General features: G+C 41.9%; 1 protein-coding gene across 1 annotated transcript in view; it reads left to right on the plus strand.

The window, feature by feature from the left end:
- LOC125109301 (sulfotransferase 1C1-like) overlaps positions 1-8851 on the plus strand; it is a 35340-nt gene extending 26489 nt beyond the window's left edge. Inside the window, exons 4-8 of the mRNA XM_047746152.1 lie at positions 2277-2374; positions 5407-5533; positions 6464-6558; positions 7911-8091; positions 8325-8851. Coding sequence (XP_047602108.1) covers positions 2277-2374; positions 5407-5533; positions 6464-6558; positions 7911-8091; positions 8325-8437 — 614 coding nt within the window. The 3' untranslated portion in view covers positions 8438-8851. The remainder of the gene's footprint in view (positions 1-2276; positions 2375-5406; positions 5534-6463; positions 6559-7910; positions 8092-8324) is intronic.
- The last annotated feature ends 17286 nt before the right edge of the window (positions 8852-26137 follow it).

The raw sequence follows: 26137 nt of genomic DNA on the forward strand, positions 1-26137 counted from the left end.
GGCCAAACAGGAAGGTCGAGACAGAGTGCAGGCAGAGAGACAGGACATGAGGCACATGCCCTTATTAGTGTCCCTAGGTGGAAAATTTGGGGGTTTCTGGGCTAAGTCCATATTGATCAATTCAAACCAAAAGGAGCAGTTTTTGGTAAGCTCTGCAGAGGTCTTATCCAAGGAAGTGCTCCAACGGAAGTGTTTGGGAGGCAGAGGAGACTGTTGATTCCAGGGCCATGGAGGTGTCTCTGCAGGCTATTGTACAGCTGGTGCTGGTGCATGAACTGCAGGAGGGACAGAGTCAGTTCAACGCCCCGGCAGGCTGCTTGACCACACAGAACACAGAAAAGATGACAACATTGTGGAGTAGTTTAGCTAAAATCTCAATAGAGGCAAATTAAAGTCTTCTTTTCCAGAAAGTTTGCTCAGATTGCAGATTTAAATACTAGTTCTATTTCACTGTTTTTATTTTCTTCTCAAGAACTGCAGTATATGTTCACATTAGAGCCACTGCACCTGTCTTCCAGCTCAGACACCTTCTCTCTGACCCTTTTATTTTCCCTTTATTTCCTCACTGCCTGTTGCTTGGTTATCTCTTGCTTTTCTTCAATTCCTTTTTTATTAAATTTTCTTTCAAACCTATCCTTCATTGTCAACCTTATGATTTAATCTTCACTTCTTATGTTATTGTGTCTTCTTCTATTTCTCTCCTGAGTTCCATCAAGTCTTTTTTCATTTGTCACCTTTCCTCTTTTGGGGGGGGGGTGGCTGGGGGTTCTATTTTGGTTCCTAATTTTTCTGAGTTAGTTGTTCATATTTCCAAATGTTTGTTTTGGATATTTAATTAAATTTAGAATATCGTGTTACAATTTTGTTTAGGTTTACAGTTGAGTTTGGGGGTAGAATGTTTATCAGGTTAAGGCCTTGATTTGCCTTTTCTGGTTTTTATAGCAGTTTTGTGTTCATGAGACCTGCTTTTTTCTGTTTGTATTCATTTCATAGCCATAGTTCCTAGTTTGAAAGCATCTTTTTCTGTCCAATCTATCCTCTGCTGTGCCATTTTATTTATTGGTGGTTGCGGGGAGGGGTGGGGAATTAGTGACTATGTCTTCTGTTTCTGCAGGATTTTTAATTTTTTTCCTCTTACTTTCTTCTTTCTTATCACCTCTGGGTCTCCAGGGGTGTCTCCCCTTCTCTATATATCTAATTCTCCACCAGAAGCTGTGCTTCTCCAACCAAGGCTGCCAGTTTGCCTCATTTGCAAGCCACTTCCCCTGAGTTTGGTGCTGCATGTGGCCAAATCCCAGTCTATTTATTATTTGTATGAAATAAATTTTATTTATTTGAGAGAGAGAAAGAGAGCGCACAGCAGGGGAGGCACAAGGGCAGAGTGAGAAGGAGAAGCAGACACCCCACTGAGCAGGGAGCTCGACTTGGGGCTTGATTCTAGGACCCTGGGATCATGAGCTGAGCCAAAGGCAGACACTTAACTGACTGAGCCACCCATGTGTGCCTGTATTTGGTATTTTAACACTCAGCATTGGACATTCTGTTTCCAAGGAGGATTTTATCTGTGATTTACCTAGTTGTTCCTTGCCTCTCTGCCGCTTTCCACAAAGTTTCTTAGGCCTCCCCCTCTATGGCTTTCCACACCCACAGATGAATGGATTTCCAGTCCTAGCTGTCACATTTACTAACTTGGAGAAATTACTTGACCACTGTAAGGCTCAATTTTTCATCTGAAAATACATCCCAGCACAGAGCACAGTGCTGGTGTTTGGCAGCTGTTGCAATTCTTGGCCTGGAAACTAAAGGCTAAAAGAAAGCCTGAAGCTACTTACATGGAACTGCTGGCCTTGTAGAGCTGACCAATAACCCACCTCTCTTAAGGAAGCCAGCTCTTCTCCAGCTGCCTTAACCTACTTCCCATTGTAGTAATAGAAAACCCGAAAGGACAAAATATCCAAGCACTTGTTGGGATCATAGTTGCACCAACCTCATACCTCCCAAAACATCTTCATCTTCCCACACAAGTATAACCAATACCCAGCAAATAAGGAGAGTGCTGTTGTCTCAATGGTTTCCAGTATCTCATTAGTGCTTTCCTCTACCTGTGGAAGGTAAAGTTGTCATTAGGAGGTAAGCATTTAGACATGTAAAACCATAATTTTAGACAGAGCCAGCTATTTCATAAACCTCATTTCAGATATTTGACAAAACAATAATATTGAATTTGTGGAGCTGATAAAAAGTGTTCAGCTAAATAGTGTGGCCTTCTTTCCCAGGTCTGGATCTGGCCAGCAAAATGCCTTCTCCTAGAACTTTGAAGACTCACCTGCCTGCACAGTTGCTGCCACCTTCCTTCTGGAAAGAAAATTCAAAGGTAGGAAAAGCCAACTTTTCAAACCCAGTTTGAGTCAGTAAGGACAGAGAATATCTCCATCTAAGTAGAAACAATCAAAGACATTGAAAGATAAATAACCAGTGGAGGTATAGGGCAGACGGTGGCATTACTCCCACATTCCCACATACTCCATGTTGGATCCAGCTTTCCTTCAAAATATTATTTCTGGGTACATACTAGGAAGTTTCAGAAAAAAATCATTCTGGTTAGCTGCTGATTAAGCTATAGCCAAAGAGAGCAAGAGGTGAAACAAAGCACCTATTTCCTGAAGAAGGATATTATCTTAGTTCAAATCATCTATGAAGCAGAAGTCAAGTCCAAGGAAGACATAAAAGGGATTATTTAGGGAAAACCTGTGGAGAGAAGGTAGAGCAAGACAAAGGAAGATAGTACCACACTGGCCACCCTTAGAGAAAATCTCATGGAGCAGAGCTCCCAGGAACCGTTACACCACTGTGTCCTCCATTTTCAAAAATTTTCATTTATTTTGACACTTTCAAATTCAGGTTTGATGTGCAATGTATATCAAATATACTAGTGTTTCTTTTTAATCTGCTTCATCAGGGACTCTTAAAGTCAATGATATATGGAATATAAGTCAAATATTGACTTATAAATTTGCCATGAAAAATGTAGCCATCCAGCAGAATCAAATGCTTATATCAACTAAACCAGCATGTCTTCTCCTTGTGAACAAGCTACTTTAGAAACCCAGATTGAAACCTTACCAAAGAAACCATGGGGGTCAAGTCTGTGAGCCAAAACACTCTCTCCTCCATGCAGTGTTATGATACACAGTGCAAGTGATTATTTTTTACTCTCTTTTTTCTGGGATTCTCTGCATCACCAGCTCTTCATCTTGCCCATCTCCAAACAAGGTACAATACAATTGAATGGGATTTCATATATCGAAGTGTTATCCCATTCCTGATCTGCTTCCCTGGGATTACACCCAGGTCACCTTGACTTGTGAAAACTTTCTGCTTTATACCCACAGATCGATAATTTCACTCATATGTGACTGGCTGCTCAAGAAGCAATATTGTTTCCAAATGATAGTGTAGACTCAATGTCAGAAGACACAATAACATCTTGTTAGTCATCATACTAGCACCTTCTTTTTGTAAAATTAGGCCTTCTAAAAATGTAAAAATCTCAATGACACCACCTCCCTTTATCTTCTCAGAGTTGTGAATTATTTGAGTAGGAAGTTACCTTGGAGAGCTTAGCCCAAGATTTTCATTTTATGATACAGTGGTAAGCTAAATATCCATCCCCTAAAGATATCCATGTCCTAATCACCAGAAACTAATGTGACTTTATATGATATAATGGGCTTGCAGATGTGATTAAGTTTGGAGTCTTGAGAAGGAAGGTTATATCCTGGGTTATCTAGGTGGACCTAAATATCATCACAAGGATCCTTATAAGAGGGACACAAGAAGATCAGAGAAAGAAGTTAGAGATGTGACAAGTGAAGCCAGGGATTGGGTCAAGAGCCAAGAAATGTAGGATGCCTCCAGAAGCTAGCAATAGCAAGGGAAGGGATTCTCCCCTAATATCACCAAAAGGACCAGCCCTGCCAACAGCTTGACCTGAGCCTCCAGAACCATAAGAAAATAAATTTATTATTGTTTTAAGCCACTATATCTTTGGGAATTTGTTACTGCAGCCAGAAGGGACTCACACAGATGGATCAGCAAAAAATGTATTGGACATTATGTCATACCCAGTCATCTGACTCCTACCACAAGCACAATGAATATGTTCCCTGTCTAGCCCACACTGCCCCTTTGCAATTACTCAGGCTTACAAAAAGGCAATAACCGATGCAAGCATTAAGAAGTACATTTACAGGGGCACCTGGGTGGCTCAGTTGGTTAAGCATTGGCCTTTAGGCCAGGTCATGATCTCAGGGTCCTGGGACCAAGCTCCACATCCAGCTCCCTGCTCAGCAGGGAGTCTGCTTCTCCCTCTGCCTCTTCCTCCCCCTGCTTCTGCTCTCTCTCTCTCTCTCAAATAAATAAAAGAATAAAAGAAAAAGAAAAAGAAAGAAAGAAAGACATTTAAATTATGGCAAGATGGTACAGCTGTGTCACACTTTTGGGTTCCCTACATGCTCTCATAAATATCAGAGAAAAATTGAGCAGTAGGAAAAGAGGCAGAGAAACAGACCTGGTCCATGTTCCTATACAGCAACAGTCTATGGAAAGGCAGTAGGGAAAGCAAGAGCTTGGGACAATTGCCTAAAGGGAAATGTCAGTGGGTGAGTGGTTCTGTTGGACACAGAAATTTCTGCTCAGTAAGTGAGACATTGTGGAAATGCTTGAGAACCATTAATGTGGACCTCCATCCCACTTCTGCTGAGAATGCACACAGCAACAAAGGTGGGCAGGGAACAGCAGGACAAGAAGCCAAGAGGTCAGCTCTCCCCAGCCATACCACAACCCTGCTTTTCCAATGAGAAGAATCATCACAAGCAGTTCCAAAAGCAGACTTAGCACTGCCTTCAAAGATCCTACAATCTTACCACAAATGAAAAGTATGAATGATCATTCATCTATAAGGCTGAAGTTCATCATGTACAGGGAGACTAGACTAGATGGCTGACTGTTTTATCTAACCCCTGTGCAATAACCGAATTAGAGTCCTTGCTTAGTAAGAGCCAAGGAAGACCTACTTTTCAAATACTGGAACATACAACAGTGGCCTAGTTAGCCTTCAGAAATATCATAATTAGGGCGACTATAGTATATATCCTTCAAATTAGGATACTTTTGAGAGTGGGGAGGCATGCTCCTAATCATTATCTAAGACAACAGATATACATTGGAACACTGTCTATGCAAACTGGAAGATGTGGTCATCCTGCTCACAGAAAATGCATGCAAGTTCAGTTACTCAAATAGGATAATCTAAGATTCTTCTAATGCCATGGTCCTCTGCATTAAGCAATAATTTTCTCTATTTTGTTTGCTATCTGTCTCAATCACCTTGCTGGTTGATTTCAGATTATCTATGTGGCTAGAAATCCAAAGGACTGTCTGGTGTCCTACTACCATTTCTCAAGAATGACCAAAATGATGCCTGACCCTGGTACATGGGAGGAGTATATTGAGTCATTCAAAACTGGAAAAGGTGAGTTAAAGGAAATTATGGGCTCATGTGTGCTCACTCATTTTTCGCATTTCCTTGTTCACTACTGACATCAGAAAGGGAGGGTTTTCACTGAATGATTGTGGTCATCAAGGTCATGGGAGGATGTCAATGACACATACAAACTGGATCATTTGGGGAGAATTTAGCTAAGAGACTATTTAGAAAGCTACGGGCAGAGTTTAAAGAAACCAACAGGTTTTGAGGTGAACACCAGCAGGGAGCCATTGCCTCCTGGAAAGAGGACAAGGCCCCTTAATAGGAGCTGAGGCCTCCAGTAGGGGAAAGAGTCCACCACAGTGAGCCAAAAGGAAGGGCATCAGGGAAATAAACACATCCTTCTCACTCTCTTCCTGCCTCCAAAAGCCTTTCAGTGCCATTTGTTGGCAAATCCCAGGTGGAAGCCTGAGCACAAAGGAGCCCACTGATACAGTCCTTCGAGGTCAACCTTGCAGGGTGGAGGAGGGTGCAGAATGGATTTGGCAGGGCCAACAAAAGACACCCAGTGCACCTCTCTTCCTCCAAGTCACCATTACAGAGAGTAAATGTGCCTAAATATCTAGTAAGTATAGATTTTTCAGAATGAAATTCAGCCCGCTAGGAGACAGTATCTACTGTGTACACTAATCTAGGCACCATGCAGCGATGACGCAGGGGAAAGAAAGATTATGATTCCTGGCCACTACACAGTATCTCACGTGGCAGTGAATTCAAGAGCCAAAATATAAACCAAGGAATTCAGAATACTTGTCATTACCTCCCTAAATATTAAAAAGTCCTGTCTTCTGCAAATAAGAATTCTGGCCAGGGTCTTTGTCTTCTGCCTTTGTCCCTTTTATTTGAGATATCCATGCTCATTTTGTAAGTTTCAAGTAAATATTAATGCCCCCCCTTCTCTCTTTTTTCCTCCAGTGCTGTGGGGCTCCTGGTATGACCATGTGAAGGGTTGGTGGGATGCAAAAGACAAGCATCGCATTCTCTACCTCTTCTATGAGGACATGAAGGAGGTGAGAGGCAGTGCAATCTCCATCAGACCCACCGTGTTCTCCAGTGCAGCAAACCACATTTGGGACCCTGGCATGTGGGCTTGTCATAGAAGAGCCTTCAGTGCAAGTCCTTTCTCTCTATGACACTCTTCCCAACTCAATTTTATCCTCAAAAGTTCTAGCTACTTTTCTGCTCTTCTCAATTTTCCTTGCTTCAGTTCACAGCTTCAAGAAGATCCTTCTCCCTCAGGAAGTATCACATGTCTTTATAGTTGAATTAATCCTGACACTCATGAATCATGAGTCTTCAGCTACAAATGGGTATTATCTCATTTTGATCTTATGAAATTATTATAAGGATTTATGAGATTACATTTGTAAAGTGCCTAGTTGTGTTCAGTGAATGCTCAGGGAAAGTTTACTTCTCCCTGTTCCACACCCCAGACCCACATCAGAAATGAAGTTTAGTCTATATAAACATTGGCAGGATTGGTCCCACATATTGTGGCAAAGGACAGATTTCTGCTTTTCAAGTTCACTCTCATTGTTCTGAGGGTTAGTATCCTAGAATTACAAACTATCATGCCAGTGCTGAGAAATACAATTAAAGACTATAGCTCCCTCAGGCATCTAAGTGGCTCAGTCGGTTGAGTGTCTGACTCTTGGTTTCAGCTCAGGTTGTGATCTCATGGGTCATAGGAATGATCCCTGTGTCTAGCTCCATGCTCAGTGGGTCATCTGCTTGAGGATTCACCCCCTTTGCCCTTCCCCCTGCCCTCTCGCTATCAAGTGAATAAATAAATCTTTTTTTTTAAGTGTTATAGCTCCTTTTCTGCAACTCTTTGATCAGAAAGAACCAGTGCACAATAATTTGCATTTCTGGGTCAACTTGAGATCTCTTGTATCTATCCCCTTACTGAGCTTCTGTTAAACTTAAAGATACTTTTGCCATCTTTTATAGCTCAAATACAAGAGTATATCATACTGTGCTTCACCTGCAACTTTTTCCCTCCTTTATACAACCTTTCCTGATCTCTGCCAGGACACACAATTACTCCCTTCAACAAATCTCATGACACTCTGTGTGCAAGCAGCATGTTTTCTGGGTGAGGTTTTGCAGTTAGTTATATCTTCATTCATCCCTCTATTGCAGGGTGAACTCCTGAGGGCAGGAACAGCTCTCATATTTGTGTCATGGCAGCACCTGAGATGGTACAGTGCCTTGCACATAGTTATCACCTAAGGGATAGTTGTTGAATATAATTGAACGGATCCCTTAACTTATTCCTTCCAAATATTGTTTGTCTAAACAGAATGTCATCTGTAAAAGAAAACCCAAATTTATTTGCTTTGTATAACTGCTCTACATATAGGACCCAAAGAGGGAAATTCAGAAGATATTGAAGTTCCTAGAGAAAGAAATGCCAGAAGAAGTCCTGAATAAAATCCTCTATCACACCTCCTTCGATGTAATGAAGCAAAACCCAATGGCCAACTACACCACTTTGCCCACCATCCTCATGGACCAATCTATCTCCCCTTTTATGAGGAAAGGTATGTAAGATTTATATTCTCAAATGCCAGATTGGACTCTGTGATATCCATCATCTGCTTAGATTTTCCAGTAATGTTTCATGCCCCATTATTCATTCCTGTCAATGACACTACTGCATAATTTTTCAGAGGCAAACTTCCTTTTTTCCCCCATTCTTATGCTGGTTCCAAGGATGCATACTCCCTCCTCCCTGTACTCCTGTGGAAACCTCTGAGATTTTGCCTTATTTCAGGGATGACTGGGGATTGGAAGAACTATTTCACTGTGGCCCAGAATGAAGAATTTGACAAGGACTACCAGAAGAAGATGGCAGGGAGCACCCTGACCTTCCTCACAGAGATCTGAGGGCAAGAGGATAATCTGTCAGTCAGGATCTCCTTCCTAGATTTTAGACATTTGAGCCTCATAATCAAGGATACTTAAAACTACCACACACCCATCCTCTAATCTGGACCTTTCCTACACTACCCATAGATTCTATGCCACTATGATATACGTCATCCCAATATAATCAAATTCTGGGTAGAAGTTTGATGAAATAAAGTCTTGAGTAGATGTTTAAAATTAAATAACATGATCATTCACATAGACAATTATCTTTTGTGTAACACTAATCTAGGCACCACGCAGTGATGCAGGGGAAAGAAAGATTATGATTCCTGGCCACTACACAATATTTCATGTGGCCATAAATTCAAGAGCCGAAATATAAACCAAGGAATTCAGAAAACTTTTTATTCTCTCCCTAAATATTAAAAAGTCCTGTCTTGGGGCGCCTGGGTGGCTCAGTGGGTTAAGCCGCTGCCTTCGGCTCAGGTCATGATCTCAGGGTCCTGGGATCGAGTCCCACATCGGGCTCTCTGCTCAGCGGGGAGCCTGCTTTCCTCTCTCTCTCTCTCTGCCTGCCTCTCTACCTACTTGCGATCTCTGTCTGTCAAATAAATAAATAAAATCTTTAATAAAAAAAAAAAGTCCTGTCTTCTGCAAATAAGAATTCTGGCCAAAGTCTTTGTCTTCTATCTTTGTCCCTTTTATTTGAGATATCCATGCTTATTTTGTAAGTTTCAAGTAGATATTGATGCCCCCCTTCTCTCTTTTTCCCTCCAGTGCTGTGGGGCTCATGGTATGACCATGTGAAGGGTTGGTGGGATGCAAAAGACACATGACATAACCCCATCACTAGCTCACAACAGCCTGGCTGCCCAGACACAGAATTCATGAAAGCAGAGAAATAAATAATAGTAGAACTTCAACACAAGAAAAAGTGAACAAGAAGCAGAAGAGAAGTGAATGCTATGGAGAATGCATAAGGGGAACCAGGGTTTATCCTTAACCAATAAGAATGAAACATAGAAGATGGTCCAGCTCTTTGAGGTATTAGGTTATGAGACACAGATAGTGCTAGTTAAGTTGTGCCTGATTCAGGCGGTCTCAAGCTGGATATGGTCTCAAGACCAAAGAAAAGGGCCAGAGTGGGAATGACTGATGAGCAGCACATGATAAACAAGAAACAGTTCACTTCTGAGGCCAACACAAAGCTGGAAGGCAGAAAATATTTATATTTCAGATGGGCTAGAAAGGGGGGAAAATCATTAAATTAGTCTTCCCTCCCCCAAATAAAATAAAATACCAGCACCACATGCACTTCAAGAAAATCTTGACTATCGAGATCACATTTCATGCTTCTTAAAAAGAGGCTCTTAGGGGGCGCCTGGGTGACTCAGTGGGTTCAAGCCTCTGCCTTCGCCTCAGGTCATGATCCCAGCGTCCTGGAATTGAGCCCTGCATCGAGCCCCACACTGAGCCCCGCATCAGGTTCTCTGCTCAGCAGGGAGCCTGCTTCCCTTCCTCTCTCTCTGCCTGCCTCTATGCGTACTTGTGATCTCTGTCAAATAAATAAATAAAACGATCTTTAAAAAAAAAAGAGGCTCTTAGCAAAATTATCAGGATTGCCAAATTATTCAACTACACATGTAATCATGTTCTGCCTTTATTTTTTTCCAATAAAACCTGTCTCAAGAAAGTGGCAGCATTATTTACACAAGTAGTGCAAAGATCAGTGTATTATTTTGAAAAATGCCAGGAAGGTGCAGCCTGTGGGAGTGGTGCTTTCCTATGCCACTAAATCTTAAGATACAGGAAAATAACAACCCCACCCAGGAACAAAAGCCCTGTTTGCATTCTATCATGTTCTCCTTTCTAAAGTAAGTATGAAAATCATTAACCTCAGTGACAAATAACCCGATACAGGATTTCTACAGACTGCTGAGCTGCTCTGAGGAAAGATGTGATAAAGTGAACCCCATGGGTACATTTTAAATAACTTTTATTCTAATCATATGTTACACATTTACACACACACACACACACACACACACACACACACTCCACTATATACTACAGGCATCCAAGATCACATTGTAAATGTCCATGGTTAAGGGAATTTGAAGGCAAGCTTTCAGAAGGAGAAAAATACAAAGCAGTGGGAAATGGCACTGACCTTGGAATCCTGAAACTTCAGAACGAGAATTTGGAGAATCAGGTCACACCATCCAGTGACCTCACTTGGGATGAGACTAAGAATCCATAGGCTGGTACCAACAGAGCTGAGGACTTGGGTCCCCACCCAAGGAAGCCCCCTCATGGAACCCTCCCAATGGCCCACACCTCCCCCTGGGCTCCACTGGGCCCTTATGCTGTTCCTCTGGACACACATATTGGTGTCATCACAACCTGGGATTCAAGGAATCCTGTCCGATTTTTTAACAAATCTCAAAATCTTCCTAATTGGCACGTTTAGAAAAAGAAAAATAACAAGGCTTGGTGGAAATATGCTTTAGAAAGGCAGTTCGTCCCTGGGAGGGCCCTGGATTAGAGTTGTCATGGAAAAGTCTGTGAGCAGGAGGTAACCCTGGGCAGAAACTGACCCTTTCCAAATTTGAGTATAGCCTGCCAGGCCCATGCGCCCTTCAGAGCCACCTGTTGTCCTGCGCTCCTGGGCCCTTCTTTTGCTCCTAGGTATTCTACAGTTTCCCTAACCCAATGCGCACAAGCCCATTGCCTGCCCTCAGGAGAGAGGACTTCATTCCCTACTCTGCATCTATGTACTGTCTGTCTTCTCCCATCTCATTCATAATAAACAAGTGTGGGATTTGCTGGTAATGGAACTTCAAAACATCTGTGGCAAATTTAGTCTGTCTCAGCTGGAATATTCTGAATTCAAATATGTTAAATGCTAATGACAAATGATGGAGAAAGGAAGTCAAGTCATAGGAATAAAAACCCAAATCTTTCTAGGTACCTACCCTTTTTTTTTCCTTTGGCTTGGAGGAATTCAAGTTTATACTAGTAAAATCTAATGACCAGCTTTCTTACAAGAGGTTTACTCTTAAGTGGACAAGCACCCATCCCCTCTTTGTCAGTGCCTTCCCCTTCTCTCTTCCTTCTCGGTTGTCAGCATAGGGTCATGGAGGGGTTGGAAAACTATAGTCCCTGAGCCAAACTGATATTCATTTGGTATGCCCAGGAGCTAAGAGGGTTTTCCTATTTTAAAAAGATTGCAAAAACATCAACAAAGAAGAAGGGACCCACAAAGCCTGAAATATCATCTACTATCCAGACTCTAAGCTGAGTTTCTGGGCCTGCTTTAGATGGGCCAGGACTGTATGTGAATGAGTCTGGAGGCATCCTGAAGATCCATATTTGTGAAGACTCAGGCTTCCACATTTGGAACCTGAGAGCCGAGGTCCTGAGTGGGATCACACTGAAGCCCCAGAAATCTAGATATTACCAGAGCTTCTGCCTTTGCTGCCCAAAGATCAGTGAGTGGCATCTCCATCAAATAGGTGTGTGTGCATTTGGGGTGGAAGGCCACCTCCACCTGAGACTTGTGAAGGTAGTACTTCCATCCATATAGGCCCAGGGAGGGCCCAGGTCAGCAGGGATGTCCAGGTCCTGAGGGGGGTCTGCTCTGCCAACCTCATCTGAATGTACCTCCAAGAAGCAGTACACAAGTTGCAGATTCTAGGAGTAAGCCAGTGGGCATAGCCAGGACCCATGGTGGATGTGGACCAGGCTAGGAGGGATTCTTTTTTTTTTTTTTTTTAAAGATTTTATTTATTTGACAGAGAGAAATCACAAGTAAGCAGAGAGGCAGGCAGAGAGAGAGGAGGAAGCAGGCTCCCTGCTGAGCAGAAAGCCCGATGCGGGGCTCGAACCCAGGACCTGGGATCATGACCTGAGCCAAAGGCAGCAGCTTAACCCACTGAGCCACCCAGGTGCCCCTAGGAGGGATTCTAAAGCAAGTACAGGGAACAGATTTCAGGCAGTAGGGGGAGCAGGGTCCCTAACCACAAGAAGTCAAGGATCAAGAAGGGCTGCAAGTTGCTAATGGATAGCTCTCCATGTATTAGTTCACCCCAGTGAACCCCTGCATTGCCAGGGTCTAAGAGGCAACCAGTCCCCCAGGAGCAGTCATTGTTGGGGTCACGCTCGGGTCCAAAATTTGGTAGGAAAAGATGGACTGACTGGCTAGGGCTTGGTCCACACTGTGCTTAAAACTTCACAATCCATCATGGCCTCAACCAGAAGGTCACTGGCTCCTCCCTGACCATCACCAAGATCAGCAATGTGGAGCAGGGAAGAGAGGAGGTGTGCAGAAAGGTGGGCTGGACAAGCTTCCCACATGAAGCTCTGTGCACAGGATTGGCTGTGACACCCAAATAGAAGTTCAAGTGTCCTCCCCAGCACCCTGTGCTCTGAGCCAAGGATGCTAGCACAAAACATGTCCCAGCACTGCCCCTTCAGGTCCCAAGGAGATGGGATTTGGTGGAATATCAGGTTACCACCCTGCTTCCAGAAGAAGTAGGAAGCTGCAGTTTCCTGCTGGAATTGACCACAGGCTGCCTTGCAAAGCAGGACATTCTTGGGGCTCTCCTGAATCCCATTGCATCCTCTATTTATGGTTGGTTTCCAGAAGCAAACTCTGGATGGGGATTCCTATGCAAGCAACATTTCAAAAGTGTTTCCAGAAGAAACCATTAGAGAGGGATGAAGGAAGGTGGAGAGGTATTCTGCACAGTTCCAGCCTCAGCCTCATTCTCAGGGGCTCCTGGGAGAGTCCCTCCTAGAGGCAGGGCAGGGAGCTGGGCTTTCACTTCCTGCCCTCATCCCATCCCGGGGATATGTCAACTCCCAGACTCCTGTGCTCCCAGATCCTCTGGGCAAAGCTGCCCCAGTGCCCAAGGGCAGACTTTCTTCTCTGAAGGAAGCAGGCCCAGGCCTGTAGGAAGGAAGCATACAGCTGTAACATGAGGCAGAGGCTGGTGGGGCCAATCTAAAGGAATCTGGGCACGGCACCAGAATCACTACTCCATTTCCAGAGAACTTCAGTGAGAAGGAACCCACCTCTGAGTCCCATATGAAAAGCACACTTGGGGTATCACCAAGAACCTTGAGCTCTACATCACTGGAATGCTTCATTCTGCAGCTGAGAACTGGGTAGTCAGGTGAACACAGTCTAGGATGGGTGTTCAGTGTGAGGAATGGCAGTAGGGGCACACAAGGGATTGGTCTTCCAGTTCAGCATCATGAGCCCTGCCTTGGCCTTTGCCACCCAAGCTGGAAGGGTTTCAGCTGCAGGTGCAAGTCCCCATTCTTTCCCACCACACCCCGCTCCTTAACACCTGGGGTGTGGCCACTCTGGTGGAAACCACCTGGAACCTGAGACACACACTCTAATCCCCTTCCATGGTGCAGAGGGTAAGGGGTCCCACCCAGTGGGGGTCCCTGGAAAACATGGCCTACTATACAAGTTCTACTGTGATCAAGAGAACAGAGTCAAGAGTTAAGTCTGAAATGAGGGACTGAGACAAGATGTCCAGAGAAGATGGCCTGGAGAGGGCCCCAGTGTGGGTCACTACTGAGACACAAAGCTGATGGAGCACAGAGACAGGGAAAGGGGACAGGAGGGCTGGGGAAAGAGAGCATCAGGAAGGATTTGGGGGGGAAATCCCAGAACCTTAAAGTACAATGATGGCAAAATTCCCAAAGAGATGAACACCACTTAAACTAAAGGACAAAATGCTGTTTTATTTTCTGGATATATTAAATACCTCTTAAATGCCTAACTTCTGAGAGAAAGCTGAAAATTTTCTTTTTTGCTTGAGGAAAGAGCTAGAGGCAACAACTTATTTTTTACCTTAGAAGGAATTCTCAACATGCCCTGCATCACTGGGCCCTTAGAAATTTCACGGCTGTAGAAAGCCACTGAATTTTCATTGGCTTATTTCCTACCATCTGACATGCAAATGTTTTACCAGTATGTCTAGAGGGGTTGCTATTTTTGCTCAATAGTTCCAATCAGCATAATATCATCAATGTAACTGATCAATGTGTTATCTTGTGGAAGAGAAAGGTGATCAAGGTCCCTAAGGACTAAATTATGACGTAGAGTTAGAGAACTGTTACACCCCAGAAGTAGGACAGTGCAGGTGTATTGACAACCTTCCCAGCTGAAAGCAAATGTTCTGGTGGTTTTTATGAAGATAAAGGATGGAGATAAAAGCATTTGCATGGTCAATAGCCATATATCAGGTACAAAGCAATGTGTTAATTTGCTCAAGCAAGGAGACCACAACTGGTACTGCAGCTGCAATTAGAATTAGTACCTGGTTGAACTTATAGAAATCCACTGGCACGCTCCAAGCTCAGCTGTCTTCAGCATAGGCGAAATAGGACAGTTTAATGGGGATGTGGTGGGAATCTCACCCCTGCATCTTTCCATTCCTTAATGATAGCATTAATTTCTGCAATGGCTCCAACAATGTAATAATGCTTTAGGTTTACTATTTTCATGAGTGGAGGCAGTTCTAGTGGCTTCCACTTGGCCTTTCCCACCACACTAACCCTTACTCCACAGATCAGGGAATGAATATGAGGATAAATTCTTCCAGCTGCTGATTATGCCCATTGTACATTATGCCTATTGTCCAGAGTTTAGGAAAATAACCACAGGATGGGTATGAGGACCCAGGGAACTGATATGAGACAGATTCCATCAAACACCTGACCTCCATAAGCCCCTACTCTGACTGGGGGAACCATGGTGATATTCGGGGTCTCTTGGGGTCAGTGTCAGTTCAGGGACAGTGTCCAATATTCCCTGAAAGGTCTGATTATTTCCTTTTTCCAGATGCATGGTTACCCTGATGAATAAATGGCTGTAGGTCCCTTTGGGGAAGGCTGGGAGAAAGATTAATGATATATTTTTGATAGTTTACCAGAGTCCTTCTTCAAGGGGACCTGGCCTTCCTTCATTCCATGGGATTCTAGGTCTGCAAACAGATGCACATCTCATAATTGACTGAGAAATCTTGACTTTCTGTTCTGACAAATGAGGTTAGACTTTGTTCACTTGACCTAGAATTTTTCTGCTTATATAGATCAACTGAGAATTTAGTAGGCTTCTTATGTGTTTTACTTCTAGGGACACTGCAATCAACTAGCCAATGCCATTAAGTCTTTACACGTCAGAGTATTCTGAGTGCTGCTTTGACTCAGCTGTCTTTTGTGGTAACTATGTCAATGAGTCCTCTTGCTCAATGAGAGCCCCCAACAGCTACAAGTGGAAAGAGAGAAGACCACTTAACTCATCTGTAACTGAAACCCATTGTGTTTATTTCTTATCACACTTTCTTCAGACATGGACAAAAGCAAATGTTTTGCAATGACCAGACCAGAGAAGCCCTGATAGAAACAGAATGCCTAGAAGACCACATCTAACATGTCCCCTTCCCTGCCCATGATCATGTGTTGAACACATACCAACTCCCACTGGTGATCATGCATTCTCTGCATGATCTCTAGGTGTCCATCCTGCTGCTAGAGACATTGGTTGTTCAGGTTTGAGCCTGCCACCTCCCCCAACTGCTGGCACCCAAAATAAATTTCTCCCTTTCTCTTTTCCAAACTCTTATCTCCTGAGTTATTGGCTTCTCTTGGTTCGAGCTTATCTGAGTTTGTTCAGCAACAGTGTTGGCAAACCCAGCCAGGTGCTCTGCTTTCCATTTCTCCAGCACCCTCGGGATACCCCAGGTCAGAGCAGTTGGCCGCAGCAGTGCACCAGGGCTCACCCATTTGTTTCCCGAGCTAGTGACTATGATAGTTTGATTGGTGACAACCACACCCACTTTGTGTCTGGTGGTTGAGTGCCACCACTTGGTCCCACTACCCCAGAATCCAACTATTCCCCAATGCAAGTCCAGCATTTCCCATTCATTCAGAGTGGGCCATGCCTTGGGCCATGCTTCAGGCAACCACTGAGATAGCTGCAACCCTCCCTAACCCCTGGAGTTGCATCAGTAAATCCAGAATATCTGCTTAGTGGGTCCTCATGCATGATTTTGGCTTAATTAAACTTTATGTTCCTTCCACCATTACTCCTCACCCTTACATCCATCCCTACAGATATTCCCCCATACTTCTGTCTTATAAGTTAAAAAATTCCAATACTTCTTTGAGAATGTAATCATCTCCTCATGGGTCACACTATACCTCCCCTTAAAGGCCCTGCTGAGACTTGAATCTAATTATAGCTCTAGAAGCACAGAGGGAGCTAGAGTGGGTCCCGAGGAGAAACAGCAGTATCTTGCAGGATGACTGCCTCAGGGGAAGCCAGTGCAGTTTCCTTAAGCAATGCAGGTCTATATCCCCTCAAATGGATATAGAGAGACCATTCAGATGGGAAAGACGTTTCATCAGAATTTAGGGATTCGATGTCTCCGGCTCCACCAGGGTCTCCCCACACATCCTCTTCCCAACTTTCAGAGTCCCATTCCTTCCCATCAATACCCTCACTTTAACAATAGATACTCTATGAACTGGGTATTCAATTTGTATTGTAATAATTACATTGGGTTGCATTGTAATGTTCTGGATGAGATTCTGGGTCTGGTTTTCAGCACCTTAGCCCTGCACGTAAAGGAGATGAAAGTCTCCTTAAGGGAAGACATAGAAGCTTTCAGGTCAGGTATGCGGCACTTGAGTTGGAAATTCAAGCTCCTAAGATTTTCATTTTCATTCCCCACTTCATCCAGCAACATCTTTGTCCAGTGACATTGCAAGCAACCAAACAACCAGCCAGTCTCATTATACTCACCAGTTTATAATGACAACTGTTTGACCATATCACATGCATGATTGCTCAGATCTTTGTTCCTTCCAAGTGTTTGATTAGGTGTGTCCAATGGTGATATTTTGTGTATCTCTACAGCTAAATATTGCCGTGGGCTGTCAATCTTCTCTTTACTACTTTAAATAGAATCATTATTGTCTTTAAATCTTATCAAATTAGAAAGCCAATTCCAAAAACTCCAAGAGCCAATTTGGAAAATTCATTGTTAAGATTCTATTCCTCCATGAGCACATGGGTGGCTCAGTTGGTTAAGTATCTGCCTTTGACTCAGGTCATGATCCCAGGCTCCTGGTATAGAGCCCCATGTCAGGCTTCCTTATCAGCAGGGAGTCTGCTTCGCCCTCTCTCTCTCTGCACTTCCCTCACTCACTCTCTCAAATAAATAAATAAATAAATTTTTAAAAATTTTCTATTCCTCCAGAACTATTCTTTGTACCAAAATCTTATTAGTCAGAATTCTCCGGAGAAACAGAACCAGTATATCTATTAAAGATTTGGCACATATAATTACAGAACCTTGCAGAGCCAGTGTCCCAGTTCAAATCCCATCAGGCAGGAGAATTCTTTCTTAATCAGGGGAAGTCAGCCTTTATTCCATCCAGGCCTTGACCTGATTGGATGAGGCCCACTCACATGATGGAAGGCAATTTACTTTACTCAGTTTATCAACTTAAATGTTAATCTCATGCAAAAACACCCTACAGAATCACTCAGAATATTTGACCAAATGTCTGGGCACTTTATGGTTCAATCAAATTGACACGTAAAATTAACCATCATAAGCATTTGAAGTCATGCATTCATCATATGTCACTCTAACAATCCCCATGTTAGTCACATGCTTGGTCCGGTAATGTCCACCTCTACTGGTCTTCTCTTTCCCACTCTCATTCTTGCTTCAGTAGCATGTAACCTCTTGCCTGGACTCCTAGAGCAGCCTTATAATTCCAGCCTTTACTCTGGTTTCTCCAACTCATTTTATAGTCTATTATTTATTACTCTTAAAAACCATCTCCAAGTATGTTGTTCTCCTATTAAAACCCTTCAGCAATAACCCACTGACCACCAAACTAATCACACACTCTGTCATGAGAAACTAAAAAAGCCACGGTAGCATATTTCCATTTCTCTACCCACTTTCTCTACACCCATGGTTCCCACATTTTCTGATTTCAGGACCCCTACAGTTTCTTAAAAATTATTAAGAACCCAATTCCAGGTGGGCAGGAGTTACAATGGTGGAGGAGGAGGGGGACCCTAAGTTTGTCTCATCCCTCGAATACAACTAGATAGTTATCAAATCATTCTGAACACCTGGGAAATCAACTGGAGTTCTGAGAAAACAAATACTGCAAGTCTACAAGTAGAAAACCACCTTTTGGGAGGTAAGAGGTGTGGAGACTTGAATTCAGGGTGATATATCTGAGGATATGACAGAGGGGAGGGAACCTGCTTACGGAGGCTACCACAAAGTTAAGCAGTGGAATGCAAAACTGGATCTTTTAGAAATCTGCTAGAGTGGAAGAAGTGCCTGGATTAAAGGTGCTCAGGTGGTGAAGTGGGGGTGGAATCCCAGGTGTGACAGCAGGAGTATCCACAGAGTCACAAGAAGAACAGGTGATGCCTAAGTGCAGCATTGTTTCCAGGCACAGGAGCAGGGAAGGTGGCTGAAAACAGTATGTCTAGGTGCTGGCTTTCTGCTCTCTGTTGCCATATACTGCAAATTGCTGCATGGTCCTGCCACCCCTTTCCTGGGAGGGGTCCAGCAAAAGGCAGAAGCATGGCCAGATGCCTCCCCTCCCCCAGGAGGAGCAGAATGGGTCTGCACCACAGGAGTCCTAAAAATTTGGAGTTTTGAGATTTAGTCTTGTACCTGAGATGAAAAAGCTCAGACAATCAGAGTGAATACAGAATTCTGACAGAAACCAGGTTGATAAGAGTGGTTGATTGCTCTTCTGTTAGAGCTCACTGAAGAGTAGGGAGGGGAGGACAAATTTTCAGCTCCAGGGCTAGTGAACTGGGCACTGCCATATTCATCCCTTCAATTCAATGCTGAAAGCATTCAGGGAGCAAAACAGTATCACCTACTGGAATCCGGAGCCACATACACTGAGCCCTACCTCTGCACCCTGGAGGCCCATTTCCATGAGGGTAAGTCCACCTGAGAATCAGCCCAACAGGCCCCTCCCCCAGAAGACCAATACAAACAACTCACTCTCACCAAGTTTACTGATCATAGAGGGCTGCAAAACTTCAGCTCTGGGGGAAAACAGTAATAGCATTCTCTGTACTTTTAATCTTCATTTTTTATTATCATTGTTCAGTTATGTTCTTTTTTTATCCTTTTTTATTCTTTTTTAATTTTTATTTTTATATATAATTGCATATTTTATTTTTTATTTCCTTTCATTATATTTTATTTTATTTACATGTATATTTTCTTTCTTTCTTATTTTGAGATCTACTTTCTCTTAACAAGCAGACCAAAACACACCCAGGATCTAGCTTTTGTTCTTGTTGCTTTTATTTTTCTTTCTTCTTTTCTTTTCTGGACAAAATGATGAGATGGGAAGATTCACCCCAAAAGAAAGAACAGGAAGTAGTGCTCACAACCAGCAATTTGATCAATACAGATATAAGTAAGATGTCTGAAATAGAATTTAAAACAACAGTTATAAGGATACTAGTTGGGCTTGAAGAAAGCATAAAGGACAATAGAGAATCCCTTACTGTAGATATAAAACAACTAAAATCTAGTCAGGGCAAAATTTAAAATGTTATAACCAAGATGTAGTCCCAAGTTAGGCCATAAAAACATGGATGGATTAAGCAGAAGAGTGAATCAGTGATACAGAAGATAAAATTGTGGAAAATAATGAAGCTGAAAGAAGAAGGAAAGAAAACCACTAGATCACAAACTAGACTTAGTGAACTCAGCAATTCCCATAAAGCAAAATAATATCAGTGTTATAGAAGTACCAGAAGAAGAAGAGTGGGAAAAGGGGGCCAAAGGTTTATTTGAACAAATTATACCTGGGAACTTCCTTAATCTGGGGAAGGAAACAGGCACTCAAATCTGAGATGTACAGAGAACTCCCAACAAAGTCAACAAAAAATAGAAGCACCTGGGTGGCTCAGTCAGTTAAGTGTCAGCCTTCAGCTCAGATCATGATCCCAGGATCCCGGGATAGAACACCACATCAGGCTCTCTGCTCATTGGGGAGCACGCTTCTCCCTCTGCTCCTCCTCCCCTCCCCACTTGTGCTCTCTTGCATATGTGTGTGCCCTCTCTGTCAAAATAAATAAATAATATTTTTTAAAACAATCAAAAAATAGGTCATCACCATGACATATTATAGTGAAACTTGAAAATTACAAAGATAAACAGAAAATTCTAAAGCAGCTCTGGAGAAGAGGTCCTTAGCCCACAAATGTAGATACATAAGGCTGGCAGCAGACCTGTCCTCAGAGACCTGGAAAGCCAGAAAGGACTGGCATGATATATTCAATATACTAACTGGGAAAAATATGCAGCCAAGAACACTTTACCCAACAAGGCTGTCATTCAGAATAGTAGGCAAGATAAAGAGTTTCCAAGACAAAATCTAAAGGAATTCATGAACACTAAACCAGCCCTGCAAGAAAATATTGAAGGGGACTCTGAGTGGAAAGAGAGACCAAAACTAACAAAGACTACAAAGGAACAAAGACAACCTACAAGAACAGTGACTTTATACGTAACACAATGACACTAAATTCATATCTTTCAATAATTACTCTGAATGTAAAAGGGCTGAATTCTCCAATCAAAAGACATAGGGTATCAGAATGGATTTTAAAAAAAAAAAAGACTTCTCAATATGCTGCTTACAAGAAACTCATTTTAGACTCAAGGACACCTCCAGATTGAAAATGACGGGGCTGGAAAACCATTTATCATGCCAGTGGAAGTCAAAATAAAGCTGGAGTAGTCATCCTTATATCAGACAAACTAGATTTTAAACCAGAGACTATAATAAGGGATGAAGAAGAACACCATATCATAATAAAGGGGTCTATCCAAGAAGTTCTAACAGTTGTAAATATTTATGTCCCTTATTTGGTAGCAAATATATAAATCAATTAATAATAAACTTAAAGAAACTCATTAATAATAACACTATAATACTAGGGGACTTTAACACCCCATTCATAGCAATAGACAGATCATCTAAGCAGAAGATCAACAAGGAAACAAGGGCTTTGAATGACACACTGGTCCATCCGGTGGACTTAACAAATATATTCAGAGCATTTCATCCTAAAGAAGTAGAATATACCTTCTTTTCAAGTGCACATGGAACATTCTCCAGAATAGATCACATACTGGGCCACAAAATCATCATTCAACTGGTACAAAGGGATTGAGATTATACTGTGCACATTTTCAGACCACAGTGCTATGAAATTTGAAGTCAACCACAAGAAAAAACTTGGAAGGACACAAACGCATGAAGGTTAAAGAACATCTTACTAAAGAATGAATGGGTCAACCAGGAAACTAAAGAAGAATTTTAAAAATACAAGGAAGCAAATGAAAATGAAAACACCACAGTTCAAAACATTTGGGATGCAGCAAAGGTGGTCCTAAGAGGGAAGTATATAGCAATACAGGCCTTCCTCAAGAAGCAAGAAAAGTATCCCCTTATTTAAAAAGCCACCACAGCATATTTCCATTTCTCTACCCATTTGGTCTATACCAGTGGTTCCCACATTACATCTAACCTTATACCAAAGGAGCTGAGCATTACCTTGACTCCAAAACCAAAGACCCCACTAAAAGGGAGAATCACAAACCAATATTCCTGATGAATACAAACCAATATTCCTTATGAATATGGATACAAAAATTCTCAACAAGATACTGGCTAATTGGATCCAATAGTATGTTAAAAGGACTATATTCAACATGACCAAATGGGATTTATTCCTCCACTGCAGGGTGGTTCAGCATCCACAAATCAATCAACATGATACATCACATTAATAAAAGAATGTATAAGAACCATATGACCCTCTCAATAGATGCAGAAAAAGCATTTGACAAAATACAGCATCCTTTCTGGATAAAAACCCTTCACAATATAGGGATAGAGGGAACATACCTCAACATCATAAAGGCCATATATGAAAGACCCACAACAATTATCATCTTCAATGGCAAAAAACTGAGAGCTTACCCCCTAAGGTCAGGAACATGACCCCTCTCACCACTTTTTTCAACATGGTACTGTAAGTCCTAGCCTCAGCAATCATACAACAAGAAGATATAAAAGGCATCCATATTGGCAAAGAAGAAGTGAAACTTTCACTCTTCACAAATGACATGACACTGTATGTAGAAAACCCAAGACTCCATCCAAAAATTGCTAGAACTGATACAGGAATTCAGCAATGTCATAGGCTATAAAATGAATGCATAAAAACCAGTTGCATTTCAAAATACTAACAATGATTCAGAAGAAAGAGAAATCAAGGAATCAACCCCATTTACAACTGCACCAAAATAAACCTAACCAAAGAGGTAATAGATCTGTGCTCTGAAAACTACGGAACACTTATGAAAGAAATTGAGGTGGGGTGCCTGGGTGGCTTAGACAGTTAAGTGTCTTTCTTCAACTCAGGTCATGAACCCAGTGTCCTGGGATCGAGGTCGACATCCAGCAGGGAGCTTGCTTCTCCCTTTCCCTCCACCCCTCCCCCTGCTTGTGCACTCAAATAAATAGTAAGGAAGAAATTGAGGAAGACACAAAGAAATGGAAAACCATTCCATGTTCATGGATGGGAAGAAAAAATATTGTTAAAATATCTATACTACCTAAGGCAATCTACACATTCAGTGCAATCCTATCAAAATAACAACAGGATTTTTCACAGAGCTGGAACAAACACTTCTGAAGTTTTTATGGACCAGCAAATGACCCTAAATAGGTAAGGTAATGTTGAAAAAGAAAACCAAAACTAGAGACATCTCAATTCTGGACTTCAAACTGTATTACAAACCTGTAATCCTCAGCACAGTATGATTCTGGCACAAAAACAGACACATTGATAATGGAGCAGAACAGAGAACCCAGAAATGGATTCTTAACTCTATGGCCAACTAATCTCTGACAAAGCAAGAAAGAATGTCCAATGGGAAAAAAGACAGTCTCTTCAACAAATGGTGCTGGGAAAACTGGACGGCCACATGGAGAATGAAACTGGACCACTTTCTTACACTATACACAAAAATAAATTCAAAATGGGTGAAAGATCTAAACATGAGACAGAAATCCACAATATCCTAAAGGATAACACAGACAGCAACCTCTTTCATCTTGGCCACAACAACTTCTTGCTAGACATGTCTCCAGAGGCAAGGAAATCAAAAGCAAAAATGAGAGATTGGGACTTCAGCAGGATAAAAAGCTTTTGCACAGCAAAGGAAGCAATCAACAAACTAAAAGTCAACCTACAGAATGGGAGAAGATATTTACAAATGGCATAGCAGATAAAAGGCTAGTATCCAAAATCTATAAAGAACTTATAAAAACTTATCAGAACTTATCAACACCCCCCCAAAAAAAAAACAAAAAAAATCTAATCAAGAAATGGACAGAGGACAGGAACAGACATTTCTCCAAAAAAGATAAACAAATGGCCAACAGGCACATGAAGAAATGCACATACTGAGCATCAGGGAAATACAAATCAAAACCACCTCACAACTCACAACAAATTAACGACTCGGGAAACAACAGATGTTGGTGAGGATATGGAGAAAAGGGAACACTCTTACACTATTGGTGGGAGTCCAAACTGATAGAGCCACTGTGAAAAACAGTATGAAATTTTCTCATAAAGTTAAAAATAGAACTATCCTAGGACCCAGCAATTGCACTACTAAGTGCTTATCCAAAACATACAAACATAGTGATTTGAAGGGGCACATGCACCCCAATGTTTATAGCAGCAATGTCCACAATAGCCAAAATATGGAAAGCGCCCAGATGTCCATGGACAGATGAATGGATAAAGAAGAGGTGATTAGATATAGATATAGATAGAGAGATAGATAGATAGATACAGATATTTGGATATAGATAGATATATACACACATACACATACACATACAATGTGATATTAGTCACTAAAAAGAATGAAATCTTGCTATTTACAATGACATGGGTGGAACTAGAGGGTATTATGCTATGCGAAATAAGTCAGTCAGAGAAAGACAAATATCATACGATTTCACTCATACCTGGAATTTAAGTAACAAAACATGAACATAGGGGAAAAGAAGAGAAAATAAAATAAAAGCAGAGAGGGAGGCAAACCATAAGAACCTCTTAAGAATAGGGAAAAAACTGAGGTTTGCTGGAGGGGCAGTGGGTAGGGGATAGGTAATTTGGGTGATGGGCATTAAAGAGGGCACTTGATGTAATAAGCACTGGGTGTTATATGTAACTGATGAATCACTAAATTCTACCTGTGAAACTAATAATACACAATGTGTTAACTAAATTGAATTTAAATTTTAAAAAATTATTGAAAACCCCAAATAGATTTCATTTATGTGGGTTATATCTAGCAACATTTTTCATATTAGAAACTAAAACAGAAATAAAATAAAACCAAGAAATGTACAATCTGAGTGTTTTGAAGGGGCAGGGGGTGGAAGGTTGGGGGAACCAGGTGGTGGGTATTAGAGAGGGCACGGATTGCATGGAGCACTGGGTGTGGTGCAAAAACAATGAATACTGTTATGCTGAAAAGAAATAAAAAATTTAAAAAATAAAATAAAACACAGGAATACCTAATATCCATTCCATCATCCTGTTTGTCATCAAAATAATGGCATCATCACAGATAATATAGCTCCAGAAAACCACACTCTACACTCCTAAAGAGAATGAATACATAAAATGCAAACATCATTTATTATTATAAAAACAGTTTTGATCTCACACACCACCTAAAGAGTCTCAGGGATCACCAGGGATTCCCAGAGCATATGTTGGGAAATTGCTGCTCACCGTTAAAGTCAAACAGGATTAGTCTCTGCTTCCCCAAACAGACCGCACATTTCCCAAGCTCCTCCTCTTTAATGAGGCTGTTTCCTTAGCCCAAGTCCTATTTGCCTCACTACGTCTTATCCACAGCACAACACTTCTTTGTCTCCTTTGAAAGAGGAAATTATATGTTATCTTCTTTGTGCAGTTTTTCATGATGGACCACCACTGTGTGCGTGTGTGTGTGTGTGTGTGTGTGTGTCCTTCTTCAGACTCTTCAAAATATTTTATTTATATAATTTCTATGGTACTTGTAACATGTTCCCTTCCATTAATGCTGCTCATGTATTTATCTTATTCCTTCCTTGCACACACCTGTTGTTTTCATCGTTCCAAAACTAATTCCCCCTTCTACTATTACTGGCTTTGACAAACTGCTCCTCCCCCAAGTGTATACAATTTCATGGGATTAACCGTCAAAGAACCCCACCTTTCTCTATACAAAGGGTAAAAATATGAGCCAAACTAGGCCAGCCAGATACTCAGGCCCAGAATTTTAAGTGTGAGCAGACACTGAATTCATTTGATGCTCACTCAACTTGAGAGAAGTACCTTGAGGAGAAATTTTTCTTTAGGTGTTCTACCTAGATTCCTAGAGCTGCTTCACTCTCAGCCCTAGTTCTTCCTCTTTTCTTTCGGTTTTGTGAGCTAACTTATATCCTTCAAATAAAACATTTTTGTGTCTAACTTAAGCATGGTCAGCTGCTGTTGCTTACAAACAAGCTCCTCTTCAGATTGCCCCGAGTTCTTCCCTC

This window comes from Lutra lutra, chromosome 9 (genome assembly GCF_902655055.1).
Source record: "Lutra lutra chromosome 9, mLutLut1.2, whole genome shotgun sequence".
NCBI lineage: Eukaryota > Metazoa > Chordata > Mammalia > Carnivora > Mustelidae > Lutra > Lutra lutra.